Here is a 24,857-nt window from a genome sequence, read left to right as displayed (position 1 = left end):
CAGAGAGCACAATGTGAAGCAATGGATTTTCAAGTGGTCTCTAAACTTTGCACAATGGTATCAGCAGCCAAGATAAGGGGTCCTTTGAATGGCCTACAAACCTGATGGCACCAAGCCATCTTGTAGCCCTGAGTCTCCACTCATACTCTCCCAAGTTTTCACAGGTGGAAATAGCTACATTTCCTCATCTCTTTCAGTTTCAGGTCAGGGTATGGGGATCCTCAGGCCTCTCTGTCTGGGCCCCCAAACTCTCTCCATGCTGCTCTCCATACTTCTCTCCCCACAGGATGTATTCTTCCCTCTCACCGCCTGTTTTCTTGAGTGTTTTTGCTTGGCAAGAATATGTCCATGAACTCTGATAATGCATCCTGTTTATCTAAGTGGAGGTCAGAGCGGGTTGTAGAAACTACCCTACTGTACAAAGGTAAAATTTACATTTGTCTGTCTATTCACTTTTGCTCAGTGCTTTTTCTATATATATATATATATAGAAGGAACACCACTCAGACCTATAGTCAGCTCCATAGGCTCACCTCTACAAAATCTCGCTAAATTTCTCGCCAAGCAACTTCAGCCCTATGCAGAATCCATCTCTTCACACGTTCCAAACTCCTTCCAGTTCATAGAAACAATAAAGAAGCAAAACCTACATCCCAATGACCTACTTGTGAGCTTCGATGTTGTATCTCTCTTCACACAAGTGCCCATTAATGAAGCCTTGACAGCCATTCAAAACAAATACAATCCCCCCGAATACATCTTGGACCTGACCAACCACTGCCTAACCAACACGTACTTCATCCACAATGGACAAAGATACAAACAGATAGAAGGAGCACCTATGGGATCTCCCCTCTCACCGGTCATCGCAAACCTGTACATGGAACACTTTGAAACCAATGCTTTAGACAAGTCAGAACACAAACCCAAACTTTGGCTCAGATATGTTGACGACACCTTTGTAATTTGGCCACACGGGAAGGAAAAACTGGACAGCTTCCTCACACATCTCAACAGCCTACACCCCAAAATACAATTCACTATGGAAATAGAAGCCAACAACCAACTTCCCTTCCTTGACGTCCTAATCTACAAAAAACCTGATGGCTCCCTAGGACACACTATCTACCGGAAAAAAACACACACCAACCGCTACTTACATGCACAATCTCACCACCACCCTGCACAAATAAACTCCGTAGCCAAGACCCTCATCTCCAGAACCAAACGCCTGGCTGACAAAGACCACTTGACAACTGAGTTACAGAATCTCTCAAATGTGTTAATTGCCAATGGATACCAGCAAAACAGGGTTACGAAGCTAATCCAAAAAGAAACACCCCCCAAAAACCAAGACACAGAAGAAAACAATGGCATGGCCCTCCTTCCTTATATCAAGGGCACTACAGATAAAATTAGCAAAATCCTCCATAAACACAATATCAAAACAGCCTTTTGCGCCAACCAAAAAATAGCCAATATCCTCAGAAACCCCAAGGATAAAATCCAGTTGGAAAACCAAGGGGTCTATGAAATACCCTGCAAAGTCTGCCCAGCCACGTACATTGGACAAACAAACAGACGAATAAATGCACGTATCGCAGAACACAAGAATGCCGTCAAAAAAGAAGAAAAAACTTCCTCTCTTTTCCAACACATGAAAGAAACAGGACACGAAATTAATTTTGCAGATTCCAAATTGCTCTCTAACATGGAACATCACCACAAGAGAATAATCATGGAAGCCATCGAGATAGAGAAACACCCTCACAACATGAACAAGCGTGACGACACATCCCGCTTGCCAGACATCTGGAAATTAGCCCTCCCCACAAAAACTGACACCAGATCCAGAGGCACACAGAACGCCATCACCAATCAACCACACCAGACCCAAACCCAGACCCTCTCCACAGATAAATTACAGACACCATCCAGTAGCCAAACCATGGTGGCACCTCCGGATGCTGCACCCCCCTGCAATCCCTACACAGATCTGGCTGGCACAGGCCACAAAACCACAGCTCGCCCCTATACACGAAGCCAAGCCAGAGCACAACTAAATGCAGTACAGCCATCTTCTCAGAAAAACTCTTCACAAAGTTCAAGAGGTCAAGACACAAAGGCTTTAGCAACTAATCCACACCTAATGACCCACCTAAGTGGTACTCAGGATATCACTCAAGAAATCACTCAAGATATCCCTCAAGCAATTAAGGAACAAAAGAAGAAAAGGCACACTAGCCTGGGAACTTCCTCTCTGCCCAGAACATTGGAGGCTATACACCACACCCCTCAACAGTATTTATAGGAACTCAAACACTGAGATCCTGCTCTGTTCCAGTAACAAGAAGCCGAAAGCACCAGCCTGAAGATGACGAGTGAGACCTCGTCGAAACGTCGCCTAGACACCCCAACTTTTACACGGGAAGACACCCGAGGACACCAAAACCTGCATTCCTGTACCCGTGAAAATCTACGAAAGCATATATATATATATATATATAGAAAAAAAGGTGCCGGTACTTACCATAAAGTTCTTATAGTAGGTGCCACACTTTTAACATTTGACAAAAATTGTGCCAGTACTGCGTGCCCTTGAGTAGCCCCCCACCCCAAAAGCACTGCTTCTGCCCGTGCTCTTTCCCATTACTGGAAGGTGGCCCTCAGAAGCTTGCATAGCAGCCAATGTCACCCTCTGGCTGATCAAGGGTTTTAGAAAGTTACCTCTTTTTAGATAATTTTTCAAAAACATAAGAACATGAGAATGCCCTCCCTTCGGATGTCAAGGAGATTAAGTCCTACATAACTTTTAGAAGACACCTGAAGGCAGCCCTGTATCAGGAGGTTTTTAATGTTTGATGCTTTACTATGTGTCAGAGTTGGCTCCAGGTCCCAGCTCACAGAGGACCAACGCTAGCCGGCAGTAATGTACAAAAGTCTTTATTGAAGTACAGTTTCCATTTTCAAGCCGCAGCGCCCCAGCTCTACGTCTTAGAGGCTAGACCGGCGAAGCTCCATCTGAGTCTCCACCCCCTGTACACCAACTTAAGGCTCTAATCTTACTCCACCTTTTCCGTCTCTCCTTTCTCCTCTGGGTCCTTCTGCCCCCCGGGGTCTCCTCCTTTCTGGACTCTTCTGACGCTGACCCCCCTGACTCCTCCCCCTCTTTTCGGCGGGCTTTGGGACCTGGCTCCCTATCCGGGCTGCCAACTGCGCCGCCCTCCTGTACATTTGAACTTGGCGCGCGCGCCCAGCTTTCGACCTTCCTCTTGACCGTTTCCTCGCTCCCCGATGGAGGCGTGGCCAATCCTGACTCATGTCCTCCCGCTGGCGGTGAGCTGCCTGCTCCCGATACCTGGGACTCCTCCCCCCTACTGCGCTCTGGTGGGGAAGCTGGTCCTGATTTCCAACTGCTGCTCTCTGAGTCCCCTCTGGCCCCCTTTTCCTGGGGTGTCCCCCTCGGCACCCCCCTTGCTCTGACCATGGGAGCCCCTTTCTGTGAATCCTCCGATTCGCTGGAAAGACTCAGAGACCTCGGACCTCTGTCATCGCTAACATTTCCTTCGGATTCCTCCCCCTCACTCTCTATTTCTTCCCTTTCCTGTGCCTCTGCTCCTGAGCCCCTGACATCCATCCCCCCCTCGAAGCCCCCCCTTCCCCCCTCCCCTCCTTCAGGTGTGGGTACTGGGTGCTCCGTCGTTGTGGGGGTGAGTGCCGGATACAGTTCGTCCCCCGTGGCGTGCATCCAGCCGGATAAGTCCGGCTCGTCCTCCGTGCTCTCGCCGACGTCGATCTCCTCTGCTTCCATCTCTTTGCCTCCGTGCTCGAACCCCAGGTCCTCCCCCAACACGTCCATGTCCGTCTCTCCCCCGGTCTCCGCTGGGGACGTTGCCTGCCAAGGACCCCCCAGCCACTTCTTGCGCCACTGCTCCTCTGGTCGATCGTCCCACCAATAAGAGCGGTCTGAGGCAGACCCCGAGGGTGATCCCTCTGGGGAACGTGTGTCTAGTGCCGGTTCCTCGTCCGAGGTGAACCCCTGGAACGTGCTGGCTGAAAGTGTGGGTGTGAAAAGCCAGTCGTCGAAATACTCGGCTGGCATGGGCCTGTGTGGGAAAAGGGCATGAAACTCGTCCTTGAGCAGCGGCTCGTCCAAAGCATAGTCCGGCACCCAACTGTTGGCGCTGGCCGGGGTACCTTCTCTGGCGAGAAGATATTCTACTCCTTCTTCCCCCCATCTCGAGTCTAAAATCTCTGTGACCTCGTTGATGGGTTCCCCCCTTGGCGACCCCCTCCTTGTGGGCGTTTCCCTGAGCGGGTCTGGTGCCGTGCCTGGCTCCTGAAATCTGTGAGGTGCTTTGTAGGGCGTGAGCACTGATCTATGGAAAACTGGGTGCATTCTGGATCCCTCCGGAAGTGTCAACCGGAAAGCCACCAAAAACCTGTGCCTCGACTTGGTAAGGCCCTAGCTGCTTATGTCCGAGCTTCTTCTTCGCTAACGATCTGGCCGGCACTGCCTGGGCTGCTAACCAAACCCAGTCTCCCACCTGTATGTTTTCCCCAACCCTTCTGTGTTTGTCAGCCTGCAGTTTGTATGCGTGCTTTGCTAGTTCTAACTGCCTCCGAAGCTGTTCGTGGACCTCCTGCAACTCTGATGCTAAGGCTTCCGCTGCCTGTGGCTCCCCCTCCCCCACTCTCTCTCTTCCCGGGAAGGTTCTGGGATGCCTCCCGTTGTTGGCGAAGAACGGTGTCACCCCCGTGGACACGTGCTTCGTGTTGTTGTAGGCGAACTCGGCGAGCGGCAGGTAGTCCACCCATGTTGCCGGCTGCTGATTTGCGTAGCATCTCAGGTACTGCTGCATGACGTCTCGCCGACGCTAGGTTGATCTTGACGTTCAGGATGCCCATCAGCTTCTGCCAGAAGTTCGAGATGAACTGTCGCCCCCGGTCGGACAGGATAGACCGTGGTAGACCGTGAACCCTGAACACGTGGTCTATGAACAGTTTGGCGGTCTGTTCCGCCGTGGCCACCTTCGCGCACGGAATGAAGTGGGCCATTTTGGTGAACATGTCCACCACCACTAGCACTGCTGTCTTGCCCCTCGAGCTGGGCAGATCCGTGACAAAGTCCAGGGCCACCCTCTCCCACGGTTCGATCGGTGTCTGCAGCGGTTCCAGCAGTCCCGCCGGCGGTTTGTGCACTGACTTGGCCCTTTGGCAGGTGTCGCACCTCGAGACGTAATCCGCGACTTCCCCCCGCATCTTGGGCCACCAAAAATCTCTGGCTACTAACTCTACAGTCTTCTCTTTGCCAAAGTGCCCGGCGGTGGGTGCGTCGTGCAACTGCTGCAGTACCTTCGCGCGGAGGTCGTCTCCCGGTACGTAGAGGGCGCCTTTGCGGATGAGCAATCCGTCGCGTATCTGGAACTCGTCGTCCTTCGCCGTGCCCTTGTGCACCTCCTCCATCTTGGCTTGTGCGAAGGGGTCCTCCTGCAGCGCGCGACGTACAGCCTCCAGGTCCACGGTTGCCGAAGCGCACGCCCACGCTTTCGGTGCGAAAATGTGCTTGGCCGCCGCTGGTGCCGCCTCCTCGAGGTATTGCGGCTTCCTGGACAGTGCATCCGCCATGACGTTGTTGTCGCCTGGGATGTACTCTATCCTGAAGTCGAAATCCGCAAAGAACTCCGCCCATCGTATGTGCCTCTGGTTCAGGAACCGTGCCGTGCGCCAGTACTCCAGGTTCTTATGGTCTGTGCGGACCTGCACTGTGTGTTTGGCTCCGATAAGGAAGTGCCGCCACGCCTTGAATGCTGCATGAATGGCTAGCAACTCCCTGTCCCAGATGGTGTAGTTCTGCTCTGACTTGCTGAGCTTCCTGGAGTAGAAGGCGCACGGTCTCCAGTCCCCATGCGGGTCTTGCTGCAACAGTACTGCTCCCACGGCCCTGTCTGAGGCGTCCGTTTCAACCCTCATTGGTCTGCTGGGATTCACATGCAGTAGCTGCTCTTCTGACGAGAAGAGACGCTTGAGTTTCTGAAAGGACTGCTCTGCTTGCTCCGTCCAGATGAACTTCTTCTTCTTGGAGCTGAGCGTGTCGGTAATGGCCGCCGTCTGCATCGCGAACCCCTTGATGAACTTGCGGTAAAAGTTAGCAAAGCCAACAAACCTCTGGACCTCCTTCCGATTGCGCGGGCTCTTCCAGTCCAACACTGAGCGAACCTTGGCGCTGTCCATGGCGAGCCCCTTGTCCGACAATTTGTAGCCCAGGAAATCCACCTCCGTCATGTCGAACTGGCACTTCTCCAGCTTGGCGTACAGTCTGTGCTCCTGCAGTCTCTGCAGAACTTCCTTGACGTCTCTCTCGTGAGCCTCCTGCGATTCTGAAAATATCAGGATGTCGTATAGGAAGCAGACACACTTCTTGTAGAGGAGTCCCGCTAACACGTGATGCATGAAAGCTTGAAAACAGTGGGAGCCATTTTGTAATCCAAAGGGCATAACCCTGTATTCATAGGTGCCCAGGGGCGTGAACATGGCCGTCTTCCACTCGTCGCCTTCCCGTATGCGAATCAGGTTGTACGCCCCTCGCAGATCCAACTTGGTGAAAACGCGTCCTTTTCTCACCGTCGCGAGCAGGTCGTCGATCTTGGGCATGGGGAAGGCTGTGGGCTTTGTTTTCGAGTTCAAAATTCTATAGTCCACTACAAGCCTTTTTTGGGGCGTGTCCTTTTTCTTCACAAAGAATACGGGACTGCCCCCCACTGCCTTGGACTCCCGGATGAAGCCGCACTTCAAGTTGTGATCTATGAACTCCCTGAGTTCCTGCAGTTCGTCCTCAGACATGGAATACAGTTTCCCTGTCGGCAGCATCACCCCCGGCAGGAGGTCAATCTTGCAGTCATAAGATCTGTGGGGAGGTAGCTTGTCCGCTTCCTTCTCGCAGAAAACCTCCAAAAACGCTGCGTACTTGATGGGCACTGCTTGCAGCGTGCCTAATTGTAGCTGCGGGTCATCCTCTTCCCCTTCCGTGCTAGGCAGAATGCAATGTTCCGCACAGTAGGAGGAGCCGAAAGTCAGTTGGCGCTGGTACCAAGCCAATGCAGGGCTGTGCCTGTGCAGCCAACTCATGCCCAATACTACAGGCGTGTCCGACAGTTGGGTGACATTGAAGCTGATGACTTCTCGGTGATTCCCAATTTGCATCACCATCGGAGGAGTTTGCTTCACCACCTGCCCCCCCAGCAATTCCCTGCCATCCACCGTGACAACCTTTAGGGGCAGCGTGGCTGGCAGTAGCGCTATGCTGTGTTGTTGAATGAAATCCAGTCCTATAAAGTCTGCGTTACTGCCAGAGTCAATGGTAATGGGTACTTCCATAGTGAGTCCATTGGGTAGCTGGAGCGATGCGGTGAGCTGCACCACTGGTTTGGGCGGGAGGGGGTCTGTGGGCTGCAAAATTTCTGGGGACTGCTTCACTGACTCGTCTGGCTGGGCCCCAGTGCCTCTTCCTCCAGCCAGACTCCGTCGTTTCCCTGCTGTGGTTCTCTCTGCTGAGTTGCTTCTGTTACTGTTGCGGAGGCTGCAGTGTGCCTGTGGAGCCTCTGGGGACACTCTTTCGCCATGTGCTAAGGATTGTCGCAGATGTAACACTTCCTGTTCCCTCTAGGAGGCTTCGCTTTGACTGCTCCCGGTGTTAGGGCTCTGGTAGCTGACTGAGCTCTGGCGCCTCCAATCTCCATTGGTTCCTCTCCCCCTCCCTGTGGAGGCGTGGATTGCGCACGCGCTGCATCCTTGGGAAAGAGGGGAGGTGCTCTTGCTGGCGTGCGTCCCCAACGCCCTTCTTCTCTGCTCCATGGACGTTCTTCCAGGCGCACCCCAATCGACAGCGCCCTCTGTACCACCTCCTGAGTGGTCTGTGGTCTCTCCCCCCTTGCCATTTCGTCTTTCACATTTGCATTCAAGCCTTCCCAAAAAAGGTCTCTGACTGGAATGGAATCTTTCTCCCATCCCAGCGCATGGACTAATGCAAAAAAGCGGGAATGATACTGCCTTACACTGGCTCTCCCTTGTTTAAGCCCATGTATGTCTTTTCTGGCGATATCAACGTCTATATTTGATAAAAAACACGAATCCATCGCTTTAATGAATGCATCCGCACTTCGGAGCGCCGGATCCTTATCTCTCCACAGATTGCGCAGCCACGCTTTAGCTTCTCCATGTAAATGGGATAGGATAAACCCCACCTTCTCTTGCTCATCTCTAAAGTCTTTATCCAGCAGTTGCAGCGCAAACAGCACGTCTGCTCGGAAGTTAGGGTACTGCTGTAAATTCCCATTGAAATGAGATACAAGGCTGCCTCCTCTCTTCCCCAGCCCAATCCCCTCTGATTTGGGTCCCGGTTGCCCTTGCTTAGTAAGCACTTCCAACCTGGCTTGGAGATCCTTGCAGGCTGCAGCCGCTTCATCTTCCCTCTTCCTGGATGCGAGTATCTCCGCGTTGAGTTGTGTCACTGCATTATGCAGGGCTGCTATTTGCTGTTCTGTAGTCATCTTGCCTGACTTTTGTGAGCTCGCGAAGCACCAATCTTCGCCCCTCGCTGTGTCCACTCACGCTGCGAGGTTTTTGGTGCAAAACGGAGATCGAGCTTACTGTCAGAGCTGGCTCCAGGTCCCAGCTCACAGAGGACCAACGCTAGCCGGCAGTAATGTACAAAAGTCTTTATTGAAGTACAGTTTCCATTTTCAAGCCGCAGCGCCCCAGCTCTACGTCTTAGAGGCTAGACCGGCGAAGCTCCATCTGAGTCTCCACCCCCTATACACCAACTTAAGGCTCTAATCTTACTCCACCTTTTCCGTCTCTCCTTTCTCCTCTGGGTCCTTCTGCCCCCCGGGGTCTCCTCCTTTCTGGACTCTTCTGACGCTGACGCTGACCCCCCTGACTCCTCCCCCTCTTTTTGGCGGGCTTTGGGACCTGGCTCCCTATCCGGGCTGCCAACTGCGCCGCCCTCCTGTACATTTGAACTTGGCGCGCGCGCCCAGCTTTCGACCTTCCTCTTGACCGTTTCCTCGCTCCCCGATGGAGGCGTGGCCAATCCTGACTCATGTCCTCCCGCTGGCGGTGAGCCGCCTGCTCCCGATACCTGGGACTCCTCCCCCCTACTGCGCTCTGGTGGGGAAGCTGGTCCTGATTTCCAACTGCTGCTCTCTGAGTCCCCTCTGGACCCCTTTTCCTGGGGTGTCCCCCTCGGCACCCCCCTTGCTCTGACCATGGGAGCCCCTTTCTGTGAATCCTCCGATTCGCTGGAAAGACTCAGAGACCTCGGACCTCTGTCATCGCTAACATTTCCTTCGGATTCCTCCCCCTCACTCTCTATTTCTTCCCTTTCCTGTGCCTCTGCTCCTGAGCCCCTGACACTATGTTTTATATATTCTGTAAGCCACCCAGAGTGGCTGAGGAGACCCAGCCAGATGGGTGGGGCATTATTATTATTATTATTATTATTATTATTATTATTATTATTATGCCTGTTGGATCAGTTCAATGGCTCATTGACTCACAGTGGCCAACCAGATGCTTATGGGAAGCCCACAAGCTGCTGTCCCAGTGACTGGCACAGAGGCAACAGTGTGCAGAGGTAACAGGATGTCCTGAGAGGTGTGCTTTCTTCCAGATGCAAAGATGTGACAGAGAAAATGCCAAGTCTTATAAATCCCACTGACCACTACCCTTTCCTTCTGATTCATGTGGGTACAAACAATACTGCCACATACAGCTTCAACATACAGCAAGGGGCTATGAGGCAGGAAGCTGAAGAGCCGTAGGGCACAGGTTGTTTTTCCATCACTCCACCCGGTTGAAGTTTGTGGTCCAGGAAGAGAGAATAAAATAATGGAAGTAAATCACTGGCTGTGCAGGTGGTGTCATCAGGAAGGGTTTGGCTTCTTGGATCATGGTCTCTCCTTACTTGAAGAAGGACTTTTGGAGGAGATGGGCAGCACTCCACAGCGGTTGGCAAGAATGTGTTTGCTATGAGTCTCAGAAATCTGATCAAGAGAGCTTTAAACTAGATCCTGAGTGGGAGGGAGACAACAATACAGAAGACAGACGAACACCTAGGACAGGGGGTAATGATGGTGCTCCAGAAACCTGCTAAAGGGCAGGAAATGACAAGAAGGAAGCAGCTGGAGGGAATGACTTATGGTTTCAGTTGTCTCTATACCAATGCACAGAGTGCATGAATAGTAATAGGTGAATAGTAATTATATGTAAAGGATGTGTTTAATTGTGAAGAAATCCATGACCTGGAGCATGGAAAGTAGATTGAGAGTATATGGGTTAAAATAGTAGGTCAATGGCCTCAGTGTGGGTGTCTGCTATAGACCGCCAAGCTAGACTGAAGACTTGGATGATTCCTTCCTAAAGCAATTACCAAACATTACAAAAGGAAAGATATTGTTGTTATGGGAGACTTCAACTACTCCAATACCTGTCAGGACTCTGCCAAACATGTAAAGGCCAACAAATTCCTCCATTGCCTTGCAGACAATTTTATTTCCCTTACGGTGGAAGCCATGACAAGGTCTTGAACTTGGTCCTCATAAACAGAGAGGAACTGACTGAAGATAGTTCACAAGCACCAGTGCATCCTTTTGATCGAGGCCATCAACCATCAGAGGCTATTTCCTCATAACTTTTTCTCCCTATATAATCATTAATCTGTTTATCAGCCTCTGTGGAATTGGAAAAGTTCATAGAATCATAGAATCATAGAATCATAGAGTTGGAAGAGACCACAAGGGCCATCGAGTCCAACCCCCTGCCAAGCAGGAAACACCATCAGAGCACTCCTGACATATGGTTGTCAAGCCTCTGCTTAAAGACCTCCAAAGAAGGAGACTCCACCACACTCCTTGGCAGCAAATTCCACTGTCGAACAGCTCTTACTGTCAGGAAGTTCTTCCTAATGTTTAGGTGGAATCTTCTTTCTTGTAGTTTGGATCCATTGCTCCGTGTTCGCTTCTCTGGAGCAGCAGAAAACAGCCTTTCTCCCTCCTCTATGTGACATCCTTTTATATATTTGAACATGGCTATCATATCACCCCTTAACCTCCTCTTCTCCAGGCTAAACATGCCCAGCTCCCTTAGCCGTTCCTCATAAGGCATCATTTCCAGGCCTTTGACCATTTTGGTTGCCCTCCTCTGGACACGTTCCAGTTTGTCAGTGTCCTTCTTGAACTGTGGTGCCCAGAACTGGACACAGTACTCCAGGTGAGGTCTGACCAGAGCAGAATACAGTGGCACTATTACTTCCCTTGATCTAGATGCTATACTCCTATTGATGAGGCCCAGAATTGCATTGGCTTTTTTAGCTGCCGCGTCACACTGTTGGCTCATGTCAAGTTTGTGGTCAACCAAGACTCCTAGATCCTTTTCACATGTACTGCTCTCAAGCCAGGTGTCCCCCATCTTGTATTTGTGCCTCTCATTTTTTTTGCCCAAGTGCAATACTTTACATTTCTCCCTGTTAAAGTTCATCTTGTTTGTTTTGGCCCAGTTCTCTAATCTGTCAAGGTCGTTTTGAAGTGTGATCCTGTCCTCTGGGGTGTTAGCCACCCCTCCCAGTTTGGTGTCATCTGCAAATTTGATCAGGATGCCCTTGAGTCCATCATCCAAGTCGTTGATAAAGATGTTGAATAAGACCGGGCCCAAGACAGAACCCTGTGGCACCCCACTAGTCACTCTTCTCCAGGATGAAGAGGAACCATTGATGAGCACCCTTTGGGTTCGGTCAGTCAGCCAGTTACAAATCCACTGAGTGGTAGCATAGTCAAGACCGCATTTTACCAGCTTCTTTACAAGAATATCATGGGGCACCTTGTCAAATGCCTTGCTGAAATCAAGGTAGACTACATCCACTGCGTTCCCTTCATCTACCAGGCTTGTAATTCTGTCAAAAAACGAGATCAGGTTAGTCTGACATGACTTATTTTTCAGAAATCCATGCTGACTATTGGTGATCACAGCATTCCTTTCTAGGTGCTCACAGACTGTTTGCTTAATGATCTGCTCCAGAATCTTCCCTGGTATTGATGTCAGACTGACTGGGCGGTAATTATTTGGGTCCTCTCTTTTCCCCTTTTTGAAAATAGGGACAACATTTGCCCTCCTCCAGTCTGCCGGGACTTCACCTGTTCTCCAGGAATTCTCAAAGATGACTGCCAGTGGTTCTGAAATCACATCTGCCAGTTCTTTTAATACTCTTGGATGCAGTTCATCTGGCCCTGGAGACTTGAATACATCTAGACTAGCCAAGTATTCTTGTACTATCTCCTTAGTTATTCTGGGCTGTGTTTCCTCTGCTGAATCATTTGCTCCAAATTCTTCAGGTCGGGCATTGTTTTCTTTATCGGAGAAGACTGAGGCAAAGAAGGCATTGAGGAGTTCAGCCCTTTCTGTGTCCCCTGTTGGCATTTCACCATCTTCTCCTCTGAGTGACCCCACGGTTTCTTTGTTCTTCCTTTTGCTACGAACATACCCATAAAAGCCTTTTTTGTTGCTTTTAACCTCTCTAGCAAGCCTGAGTTCATTTTGTGCTTTAGCTTTTCTGACTTTGTGTCTACACGTGCTGGCTATTTGTTTGAATTCCTCTTTGGTGGTTTCCCCCCTTTTCCATTTTTTGTACACATCCTTTTTTAATCTTAACTCAGTTAAAAGTTCTTTAGATAGCCACCCTGGCTTCTTTAGGCACCTTCCATGTTTCCGTCTCATTGGTATTGCCTGAAGTTGTGCTTTTACTATCTCCCTCTTAACAAACTCCCAGCCATCTTGAACTCCCTTTCCTTTTAGTATTACTGTCCATGGGATCTCACCCAGCACTTCCCTAAGCTTTATGAAGTCGGCTTTCTTAAAGTCGAGAAATTGAGTCCTAGTATGCTTGGCTGCTCCTTTCCGCTGTATAGTAAACTTCAGAAGAGCATGATCACTCGCGCCTAATGATCCTTCCACTTCTACCCCACTAACCAGGTCATCAACATTGGTTAGGACCAGATCTAAAATGGCTGTTCCTCTTGTTGCTTCTCCCACTTTCTGGACAATGAAGTTGTCTGCAAGGGCAGTGAGGAATCTGTTTGACCTTATGCTCTTGGCTGAGTTTGACATCCAACAAATATCCGGGTAATTGAAGTCCCCCATTGCTACTATCTCCCTTCCTTTTGCATGCTTGGCCATCTGTTCCAGGAAGGCATCATCTATGTCCTCCGTTTGGCTTGGGGATCTATAGTAAACTCCCACAATGAGGTCACTGTTATTCTTCTCTCCCTTAATTTTGACCCAAATGCTCTCACTTTGGCTTTGAGGTTCTAAATCTTGGATCTCTTCACAGGTATACACATCCCTGACATATAACGCCACTCCTCCTCCTTTCTTGTCTGGTCTGTTTCTTTGAAATAGATTGTATCCCTCCATTATTACATTCCAATCGTGGGATTTATCCCACCAGGTTTCAGTGATTCCTATTATGTCATATTTAGTTTGCTGTACCAGGAGCTCAAGCTCATCTTGTTTATTTCCCATGCTTTGCGCATTAGTGTACAGACATTGAAGTCCATTAATCATTGCCCCGTGTCTCTTATTTAAGGATTTTCTCCTCCCACCACTAGGTCTGCATGCTCTTTGCTCCATTCGGTCTATGGCATTTGGATGATCATCTTCATCAATTGATAGACTCCTACCTTCAGGAGCACTGTCTCCCTCCCCCACATTAGTCAGTTTAAAGCCCTCCTGATGAGGTTTCTGAGATTTTTTGCAAAAACATTCCTCCCAACCATTGTGAGGTGCAGCCCATCGCTTGCCAGAAGTCCATCTTCAAGAAACTGCATTCCGTGATCTAAGAATCCAAACCGTTCCTGTTTGCACCATTTGCGAAGCCAGTTGTTCACTTCCACTATTTTTCCCTCTCTCCCTGGGCCACGTCGTTCAACTGGGAGGACAGATGAGATGACAATTTGTGCATTTAATTGCTTCAATTTCCTGCCCAGAGCCTCGTAATCTCTTTTGATCTTCTGGAGGCTATTGCTTGCAGTGTCATTGGTTCCCACATGAACCAAGAGGAAGGGGTTATTCAAAAAGCCTTCAGCTTTATACATGGTTCTGACATTTTCCAAAACCTGAGGGAGGATTTTCCTTGAACACATTATGAACAAGGCATTCCCTATGTTCACCCAGGCTTTGTTGCCTGGATGGTGACGCTTAAAGAAGAGCTGGCGGAATTCTCTGTGGCTCTTAGCCTCCATGATCTGTGACAGGTTAAAAGAAAGTCCCTTGTAAATCAGTCTAGGGGTCTGAGATTTAGCCCCAAGGCTGAGCGTCACAAAGGGTGTGGAAATGCTTAGTGGAGAAAATGTTTTGGGCAGCTGCCTCAGAAGCAATTTCCTTGTAGAATCAACATGCACAATCTTATGCCAGCCACATTTTGCTCGGAATAGAGTCAAAGGTGGGCGTTGCTTTTAAGATTGATTTTTATTCCCATGATCAGCATGGTCTTTGGGCTGCCCTGGGTCGTGATGACAATAAACTTGAAGAGCAATCACTAAGAAGAAGTAAATGATAGACTTCCCTGGAACCTGTAATTCTTCTGCCAAAGCTAAAATAAATCACATAGATGACATTCGTCAGGTTTAGCACTTCTCTCACACAAGACAACATTAGAGGCTCAACCAACTGCTAAATGCTGATGGTACTTCTAATTTGGAATAGAGCTGTTTGGCAAAGAGCTGCATAAACAAGCACCTTTGGAAATCCAAAACTCAAGGTTGTTGTTTTTTCAAATAAACAAACTGTATTAAAGATACACACACACTTTACATTTTACTACATAGAAAAACTATTATATTTGTCCATATTTACATTATATGTATATTTTGTAAATTCAACAAGCAATTTCCATTCATCCTTAAAACCTTCTTCCCCCACTCTGTCACTCAATGAATGATTTCCCCCTTTATTAGGCTAACTTGGAATTATTCAATGAAGCAGTAGCTTCAATTTCCCCTTCATCCAACATATTTATGTAAGGCAATGTTTCCTCTTTAATTTTAATTGTATAGCACCTATGCCCATATCAAAAAATATACTAAAAGATATACCCCACGTATATCATTTCTTTAGTCTCCCAGTCAGAAAACATAATTCATGATTATTTTTTGCAGGGACACTGGTGAGAGATCTATGAAAAAAAGTATTTGATTTTCGCTCCCAGTTTTGCAAATTCTGGATTATCTCTAGCTGTTCTTAATACGAAATCTTTTGAATTATTCAAGAAAGTCATTAGCACATCTCTATTCAAGTCCTTTCTTTTAACATATGCTGGATTTATTCAATGTGCATTCCTTACTTAGATATCATAAAAACAAGCACCTGCCAAATTTGCAAGTGAATCACCCCAAAAGCCTGTCAAATCATCCTCTTTAGCTTTTTCCACTATCCTAATTTACAAATTTGGTTTCCTGCTCCCCCCCCCCCCCGATATTTTAACCTGCTCTTATAAATATTAAGCAGGCGTCTGCCACTATTTCTTAATCATTGATATGCCCCAAATGCCCATTTTCATAATTAACCATTAATCAGAACAAACAAGGATTTTCCAAGGAAGGCAGAGAACCAAAATGTGAGAAGCATAGCCAAGAACATAAGTCAGTGTTTTCCAGTGTGTATTAATCTAAAGTAGTGCCTGGACTAAGACTGGATACGTTGCAAGGAGCATAAACAATATGACGTGTGAGCCAGTGTGGTGTAGTGGTTAAGAGTGGTGGACTCGTAATCTGGTGATCCGGGTTGGCGTCTCCGCTCCTCCAAATGCAGCTGCTAGGTGACCTTGGGCTAGTCACACTTCTTTGAAGTCTCTCAGCCCCACTCACCTCACAGAGTGTTTGTTGTGGGGGAGGAAGGGAAAGGAGATTGTTAGCTGCTTTGAGACTCCTTAGGGTAGTGATAAAGCGGGATATCAAATCCAAACTCTTCTTCTTCATCATACTTACAGAAGAATCTTCTTGCATTCAGCTCCTATTTTTCTTAGTGCATATTTTCTACCCACCAAATGCCCAGTTTTCATGATTAACCATTAAACAGAACAAACAAGGATTTTCCAAGGAAGGCAGAGAACCAAAATGTGATGCAATTTGTTTTTAGTCTTCTTGCATTTTGCGCAAAGAGGCCATGAGGTAAGGGCAGAAGAAAATGCTTTGAGCCAGGGAAGGTGAATCTGTGTTCCTCTATGTTGTTGGACTACAACTCCCACCATCCCTGACCATCGAGTCTTTTACCAAATAGCAGACATTAATAAATGGCAGGATGCTGATTATTTGGGATATGAAGGGCAAATACACGCTGCAGAGGAATTCCTGGCCTGGCCTATGCAAAATGAAGTGGCCAAGCGAGGGCCATTAAGAAGCAATACAAGGTCATTGAGGGCCATTGGCAGGGCAAGAGAACTCTCCTTTGCCCCTTCCCTGAGGTGTGAACAGAAACAGTCTGTTTCGAATGTTGTCAAGGTAATGGTGTGATGTCACAGGAAGAGTTTGGGTCCTTTGGCAGGAGGCTTGGGAAAGCTGAGAAAAGGCGAGAATGACCTTGGCTGGTTGGCTGAAGGCCAGCTGGGAGAGATGCCTTGGACTCCAGTGCTGCACTACTGTGGGGAATAAGCCCCTCTTGAGATGAGCATGCTGTAAGATCTGTACTCCCTCTATATGTAGGTGTAAAGGTAAAGGTAAAGGTCAAGGGACCCCTGACCATTAGGTCCGGTAGTGACCGACTCATCTCTCTTTATTGGCCAAGGGAGCCGGCGTACAGCTTCCGGGTCATGTGGCCAGCATGACTAAGCCGCTTCTGGCGAACCAGAGCCGTGCATGGAAATGCCATTTACCTTCCCGCTGGAGCCTATTTATCTACTTGCACTTGGAAGTGCTTTCGAACTGCTAGGTTGGCAGGAGCAGGGACCGAGCAATGGGAGCTCACCCGTTGCGGGGATTCAAACCGCTGACCTTCTGATCGGGAAGTCCTAGGCTCTGTGGTTTAACCCACAGCGCCACCCGCGTCCCTATATGTAGGTGTAGTTGAACCATATTTCTAAAGGAACGGAAGTCTCTGCCGTGTCTTGATACTCATAGGAATACAGACTCTGGTTGAGCTCTTGGAAAACCCTGGAATCTTGCCACAGCTTGGCAGAGTTTGGGGGAGGCATCCAACATTTGTAACAATATGGTATTTCCCACCCACCTCTGAAACAGTTGCAAAATGTAGAATGCCATGTCCAATGAAACTTGTATGATATGCTTCTATTCTTTAGGCTGTGTGTTTTCTCTGGCTTCATGAGGCCAGCAGAAACAAGGAAGGAAGCAACAAGATTTTGATGGCTGGGAACCCAGACAAAGGCCTTTTTTCTTATCCTGCTCTTGAAGGTGTAATATTAGGCCTGACAAAAGTTTAGGCCACAGAATGTTGCTTTGGTGCCGACATAAGTTCTGACAGTCATTTGCTTCAGAAATCCAGTCTTAACGACCATGAAGGGCGAGCTAAAATGCCCCCTCCCATTTTGCCCTATTGCTTGAGGTCTGTGGAATGGAAAAGGCCATCTGTTTCATGGTTGGGGGAAAGCCATTAACATTTCCTTGCCTTAACATTTCTAAAAGCGGTTTTCTATAAAGAAGACATCACCATTATCTCCACCCCAAGCATTTGCTGGAGTTACACATTGTCTGCCATATCGATTTGCTGTTGTTTAGGGAGAGACCTGTTTAAAAGGTGAAGGCAACGGAGACAGGCAAATCGTTCTTCCTGTCCCCAGTTGAAGAAATTCCCAAGCGCCGAAATGTTTCAGGCTCCTGTTTCAGCAAAAAAATAACCTTGATTCTGGCTGAATCATTTCAAACAGATCCATTGGGCTTACTCCTTTTTTCTCTTGCTCCAACTCAACATTCTGAACCCAGGGTTGGCTACAATTGCATCCATTATGCAGGGCATGTTAGCTGCCTCCATTGGTGGATACTTGAATGGCAGTGGTGATGGCAGCCTCGCCAGCTACTCTCCTTCAACCCTCTCTCTGGTGTTTCCCATCTGGTGGAAGACAGAGCTGTGTTTACCACATGACCAGGCTTTCACCCGCCCAAACTAGCCTGCAGCCCTGAGGCGTGATGGTGGGTGCCAGTTTTGAAGGAAGATTCAAAGTGTCAGGCTTTTGTTTCTAAAAGGATAACTGGTGTCAACTTGCTCCTTGCAACTGGCAGCAAAATATATTCAGCAGGCCCGGATTGATTCCCTCGTTACTTGATCCCGCAGAAATTATAGTGACCCTGAGAGTCATGCCTGGTTCTGTGGAGCTTTTATTTTTTTTAGAAGCAGGCATTGTTGCAGGATTCAGCATTAACCACTGAAACAGAGATCTCTTTCCATAGCCAGAAACATGCTGCAGGCAACAAATGGTGTAAGAAATATAGTCTACAAGATCACAATATTTTCAAATCATTTTATTCCAGCAGTGATTTGTGCTCATTGCCTTATTTAATTTCAAAGCAAATCGGATAACACTACTGGGGTTAGGCTAGTACAAAGTGAGGAAATCCATGTTTTATAGATCAGGGGAAATTGCAATGGGAAATTTCGATCTGATCACATACTCATTTTTCAGTCGGGTTCACAATTTTCCCTAAGAAGAGGGCACTGTGTGTTTTCTTTTCCATAATTAGAAGGAGGTAGGGTCTGTTGATCTTAAAGATAGGATTAGGAGCAAGACCTCCAAACCTTGGTGAAAGCTCTATAACTGTGACTCCGGCGGCTTCAGTGCCACCCTCATGAATGTCCACGACAGCCTTGTGAATGGCCTGGAGGGAAATAGTGACATATTACTTGTCTTCATATGTGATGGAGGAAAGCCTACCATAACCTGTGTGCTGGATGGGTAACTACCTCTGTCTTCCATGTAAATATCCAAAAGTTCCAGGTGACTCTGGGTTCTAGTATTATGAATGGTAAGATCTTCCCTCTTTCCCCCTTCTCCACCTCTGTCATGCCCCTTATTTACCTCCATTCTCCCTGTCCCTGCAAAGAAACAGGGAGTTCCTCTTCCCCCATAATCCTTTTAGATGCCCTTTTCTGAACTATCATGTCACCTCTTATTTATTTACCTTCACTGTCCCCACTTCTACATTGTAAGCTCTCCTATGGCTCAGTTGGTTAGAGCCTGGTGCTGATAATGCCAAGCTTGCAGGTTCGATCCCCGCATGCGACAGCTGCATTGCAGTTGGTTGGACTAGATGATCCTGACGGTTCCTTCCAACTCTACAGTTCTACAATTCTATAGGCTGTTGCTTTACCCTATAATTGTTTCAGATGGCCTTTTCCGAACTATTTCCTACTCTACAGTGTTCTGTTTAAGGTGTGGTGATTTGAATTGTACGTAGTATTCCAAATGTCTTGGCAACATAGATTAAGAAAAATGCATTGCCATCACACCCACAAGATGACTCAGGACACAAACGTATGGAAGAAAGGGTATATTTATTTTTTAAAATATAATGATTCTGAAGACCTCCAGAATAAGGAATCCACATTAACCAAAACAAAATATAGTCTGGGCATGGAAGCTACTTAATGCAGGAGGGATGAAAGCTCTCCTTATTCCTGGGCATGTTTACATGCATTGCCTGAGGCGGTGGAGACAAAGATTGGAAACAATCATCCCCCTTCGCTCTGAACACCTTGGGTATATGAATTTGACAAGCAACCTCCACCTTGGCGTTCATCCTAATGCACATGCCGAGTGAAAGGGCACAAATAATAATAGTAGCAATAATAATGCCCACAACCTGATCATCTCTCATGAAATGCTTGTATAAGACAGCTATATTCAGGAACAGACCCCCTCACATACTTACTTTGGAAACATACAGATCGGGCTCACTGGTAATTCCAGACAGGTCAGCATTCTTCTCGCTAAAGACATCAGTCACACCCATTCTCTGCAATGTGTCTTTGACATCATAGGATCCAGAAATGGAAATTTTTGGAAGGTACAGGTGCATTTCTCTGATTAACAGATGGACAGCAAAATCCAAACATTAAATTATGAGTGCAAGTAATTTTGTTTAGATTACCTCCAGAAGTGCAAATAACATTGGTATGTATAATTAAACAGGGACAAGTAGTGGATTTGTATGCTGGTGTATCAATAGCAGGGTGGTTTCTTTGCTCACCTTCTGCTTCTGTTATTTGTCTTCTATAGGAGTCTTTCCTAACCTAGTGCCATCCAGATGTTTGAGACTGAAATTGCCATCAACTTTAGTTAGCTCACGATGGGCAGTCCAATCTGGAAGGCACCAGGTTGGGGGAGGCTGCACTTTAGCATCAAGGAGGACCATGACTGGATGAGAAATGGCGGTTATGAAGAACTGACCTCCATACGATGGATTTTTACTTGGAGCCTGCTGACTCAGGAATGTCAAATTTCTATAGCTGAAGAGCCAAATTCCTCTTGCAATGGATCTCTGGGAGCCACACCCCTAATATTTCACCCCAAAGCACACTTCAAACTTAATTTGTTCCAAAACAAGACATTTATATTAAATTTAAAATATAAACAAATTGGTTGTGTGTGTATGTTTACTGTATATATCGGTGGCTTACTGCAACTTCTGGAGAAGATGATCAAGAGGCTTGAGGCCAAACAACTGCAGACCTTTGTAGATGGGACTCTATAATCCCTGCATCTCTCTCCTTTAATTCCTATAGTTCCAGAGGTGTCTTTTATATCACATGAAAGCTCACATATAATGAGGAACTTAATGATTAAGAGAATATTGTGAAAATGGAATAAGCTGTCACGTGAATGCTGCCTACGACTATGCTTACTAGATGGATCAATGGTCTGACTTGGGTTAAGCAGCTTCCTATGTATCCAAGTTAGATTTCAAAACTGATGACTCTTGTCCTGTACTATAAAGGCATTAGCTATAATAAAGGTAGTGCTGTGCCAAACTCCACCCCCATTCCCAAAAATTCCTCATCCCTTGAGAAATTGAGGGTGTTTCTTTCTGATTATTTCTCATGGCCTGCTTGTAAAACAGGAGTGGGGAACCTCTGGTTGACCATATGTTTTGGATTACAACTCCCATCTTCCCTGACCATTGGCTGTGCTGGCTGGGGCTGATGCGAGTTGTAGTCCAACAATATCTTGAGGGCTATAGGGTCTCCACTCCTCCACTCTATACCTGAAGGCGCGCCTCCACCCCCATCATCCAGCCTGGACACTGAGGTCCAGCGTTGAGGGCCTTCTGGCGGTTCCCTTGCTGCAAGAAGTGAGGTTACAGGGAACCACGTAGAGGGCCTTCTCGGTAGTGGTGCCTGCCGTGTGGAATGCCCTCCCAGCAGCTGTCAACAACTGAAGGTGGCCCTGTTTAGGGAAGTTTTTAATGTCTGATGCTGTATTTTTTTAAAAAAAATCAGTTGGAAGGTGCCAAGAATGGCTGGGGAAACCCAGCAAGATGGGCGGGGTATAAATAATAAATATTATTATTATTATTATTATTATTATTATTATTATTGTAAAAGATAGTAAGAGCAAGGGCACAAGTCTCCACACTTCTATCCTCATGAAATGTCTCATAATGTCTCCTCCCACCTTCTCCGCCGCTCTTTTTCTTTGGGTGGTGGTGGCAGTTTTGTTTTGCCCTCTCTCCCCAAAATGGCCAAAGGAAAAATGCCATGGAATATCAACTCAACAGCAGCAACATTTTAATTACAGCACATAGGAGACTTACTCGTATATGAAGGATCTTTTACATCTATCCAGAAATTCCATGCTCAAGCCATCCTCCACCTGCTTCATTTTCCCTTCATCTGGCAGAATGAACCATGCGCTGGCATCTCCTTTATATGGAATTTCCACCACTGAGCAAGACAGCTCGTCATCATGGAGGAAGTTGTAATAGCCATTTCGATACATTAGGTTGACTTTCACAGTTGTGTTTGCATCTACAAAAAAATCTTCTTCCTTTGTAAAGTGAGTGTTGAAAGGATATTTCCAATGGGCTTTGGAAGGAGAAAAGAAAAGAAAAGTTCCAAGAACCGAGTAAATGGATCGTGAAATTCACCAGGGCAATGGAGGACAATCTTTTTAAGCCTAGGGGCTTCAATTTCTCCTGGGAAATCTTCCAAGGGCAAAATGCCAATTGTGAGTTGGGGCCAGAGGTATAAATGCTCAGAGAAAGACTTCCCCACGGATCTCTCTATCCTTGATCCAGGGAATCAGGAGGTATTGCCGCACCTCAAGGACACATTCCTGCCATGCAAATGCATGGAGGATGTGGAACAGATAGGCTGAGGGATGCAGCCTGGGGGATACAATTCTCTGTGTTGAAAAAAATACAGAGCAGGGTCAGTGGGAGACATGACCCTGAGGAAGGGAATATGGTCTGGGAAGAGTCCCGAGGAATGGATAGCGAAGTCTGGAGGAGAAGTTTCCTACCCCTACACTAGCAAAGCAAAGGTAAGCACAGATCATATCTTATTGTCCATTAGAAGTATCCCTGCTTCCATGTTGACCTTCTGTGATGTTGAACAAGCTGAAAGACCCAACACATAAACCAACATAAAAGAATGGGGAAGTCTCTCTACCCCCCATTTCTTTAATTAAAAAAAACCCCTATGATTCCATGCTATGACTTTCATTCTACCTCAAAACCAAAACTCCCCTTAATTACTGGTAATTTTATTACACCTGCCTGTGTGCCTGTATGGCTGTTAATTTGCATCTACAAAACCCTTTTTATTCTGAGGATGCCTGAAGATGATTTTTAATTTTTATTTTATTCCAGTATTGCAATTACAAAAGCCAGTGGCAGAGCAAAGCAGATTAGAAGATGCCTGGAGATATTTTTATTTTTTACAAACCCCCAATTTATTTATCTTTCTTTCAACTTACCTTTGAAGAAGATGTAGTTCAGTAAAACCATCACAGTCGTTGGATCAAGCTCATCAACCGCATGGGGTATTTTCCCATGAGTTTTGGCCTGCACATAATCATTTATTTGAGTTTTAGCTCCCGATGAATTCTGGAAGTTGGATGAAAAGGCTTCAGCTCCATACAAGGTTTTGACATCTTCCAGGAATTTTGGAAGTATTTTCAGTGGCTCATCTATGAATAAGGCATTCCCTGTGTTAATCAGGGCCTTGTTGTTTGGATCATTCAGGGCACTGATGAGCTGATGGAATCCTTTGTGTATTTTGTGCTCTTCTGTCTCCGAAAGGTTAAAAGCAAGTCCTTTGTAAATTTGGCTTTGTGTTTCAGATTTGGCACCCAGCGTCAGTGCTGCAAAAATGCTGGAGATGCTGACTGGAGAGAAGAAAATATTTTTGGCAGCTTCACCTAAAGCTATTTGTTTGTGGAATCTAAATGCAAAGTTGGCATTACTGGGAGCAATCTCATGAGCGTACGTCAAGTTCTGACCCTGTTCTTCTTCCACAGAAGGATGTGGGTGTTCAAATATCATTTTATCTCCATGACCCTCAGAGTCCTTAGGCTGTCCTGGGACGTGGTGACAGTGAACTCGGAGAACACTCAGTAGTAAGGAGAGGGTGATTAAGGCCTTCATTCGGATTGGTAAGTATTCTTCGACAATGAAAATATCCTACAAAAAGTAAAAGAGCCATTTTTAATCAAATTATTCTGTTCAACTCTGTTTAAAGGACAGGAATTTGTTCAAGAATTCAACCCACTGGACATGAAATAGTGGGTTGTGCTAGTAATTCACACAACATATTTCATCCATGGAGCATGTGAATAGAATAAGATATTTCAAAAGTTAGATATGCTGTTTTGGTAGGACAATGACATTTTGATAAAATGTTATTTCCATTTTTTAAAAGAAAAACTATTAAGTTATTCTGAATATAAAACATATTTATGTTTCTAACACACATTCTAGAATGATCATAATGCATTTAATGTTTTCATTTAAAATATATGTTTGCATCATTATCAAATCATCTTCCGCCAAGTAAAAACCATTTGATTTTCTTTTAGAGGCTTGTGCGAAGGGGCTGACTTTTCTTTTTCACGGAAGGTGGGGGAAGAGAGAAAATGGATGAAGACTTGTACTGTCCTGTTCCCATGCATAGATTTCAATAAAACATAAAGAGGAAAAGAAAAATGTGTATCATACTTACAGAATCTCCAACTGACTCTAGGGGCTATGTGATTCCTTGCTTCGTTATGCATCAGACTTATATAATACTTAGTCTTCAGCATTAACCATTAAGCAGAACAAACATGGATTATCAAAGGGACACAATGTGAAGCAATGGATTTTCAAGTGGTCTCTAGACTTTGCACAATGGTATCAGCAGCCAAGATAAGGGGTCCTTTGAATGGCCTACAAACCTGATGGCACCAAGCCATCTTGTGGCCCTGAGTCTCCACTCATACTCTCCCAAGTTTTCACAGATGGAAATAGCTACATTTCCTCAACTCTTTCGGTTTCAGGTCAGGGTATGGGGATCCTCAGGCCTCTCTGTCTGGGCCCCCAAACTCTCTTCATGCAGCTCTCCATACTTCTCTCCCCACAGGCTGTATTCTTCCCTCTCACCGCCTGTTTTATTGAAAGTTTTTGCTTGGCTAAAATGTGTCCATGAACTCTGATAATGCATCCTGTTTATCTAAGTGGAGGTCAGAGCTGGATGTAGAAACTAGCCTACTGTACAAAGGTAAAATTTACATTTGTCTGTCTTCACTTTTGCTCAGTGCTTTTTTTATATAGAAAAAAAGGTGCTGCTACTTACCATAAAGTTCTTATAGTAGGTGCCACACTTTT

The 24,857-nt window shown here is 46.7% G+C and overlaps 1 protein-coding gene across 1 annotated transcript; it reads right to left on the bottom strand.

Moving 5' to 3' along the window:
• Nucleotides 1–18,503: 18,503 nt before the first annotated feature.
• On the bottom strand, nt 18,504–24,360 carry LOC144326954 (alpha-1-antitrypsin-like). The gene is made up of 5 exons (XM_077924433.1): nt 24,214–24,360; nt 22,970–23,675; nt 21,807–22,077; nt 19,926–20,076; nt 18,504–18,872 (listed from the first exon to the last, which is right to left on the bottom strand). The coding sequence occupies exons 2-5, from the start codon at nt 23,637–23,639 to the stop codon at nt 18,669–18,671; spliced, it is 1,296 nt and encodes a 431-aa protein (XP_077780559.1). The 5' UTR covers nt 23,640–23,675; nt 24,214–24,360; the 3' UTR covers nt 18,504–18,668.
• Between the last annotated feature and the right edge of the window lie 497 nt (nt 24,361–24,857).

The sequence above is a fragment of the Podarcis muralis genome, chromosome 1 (assembly GCF_964188315.1).
Source record: "Podarcis muralis chromosome 1, rPodMur119.hap1.1, whole genome shotgun sequence".
NCBI lineage: Eukaryota > Metazoa > Chordata > Lepidosauria > Squamata > Lacertidae > Podarcis > Podarcis muralis.
This window is presented reverse-complemented; position numbering and strand designations above follow the sequence as displayed.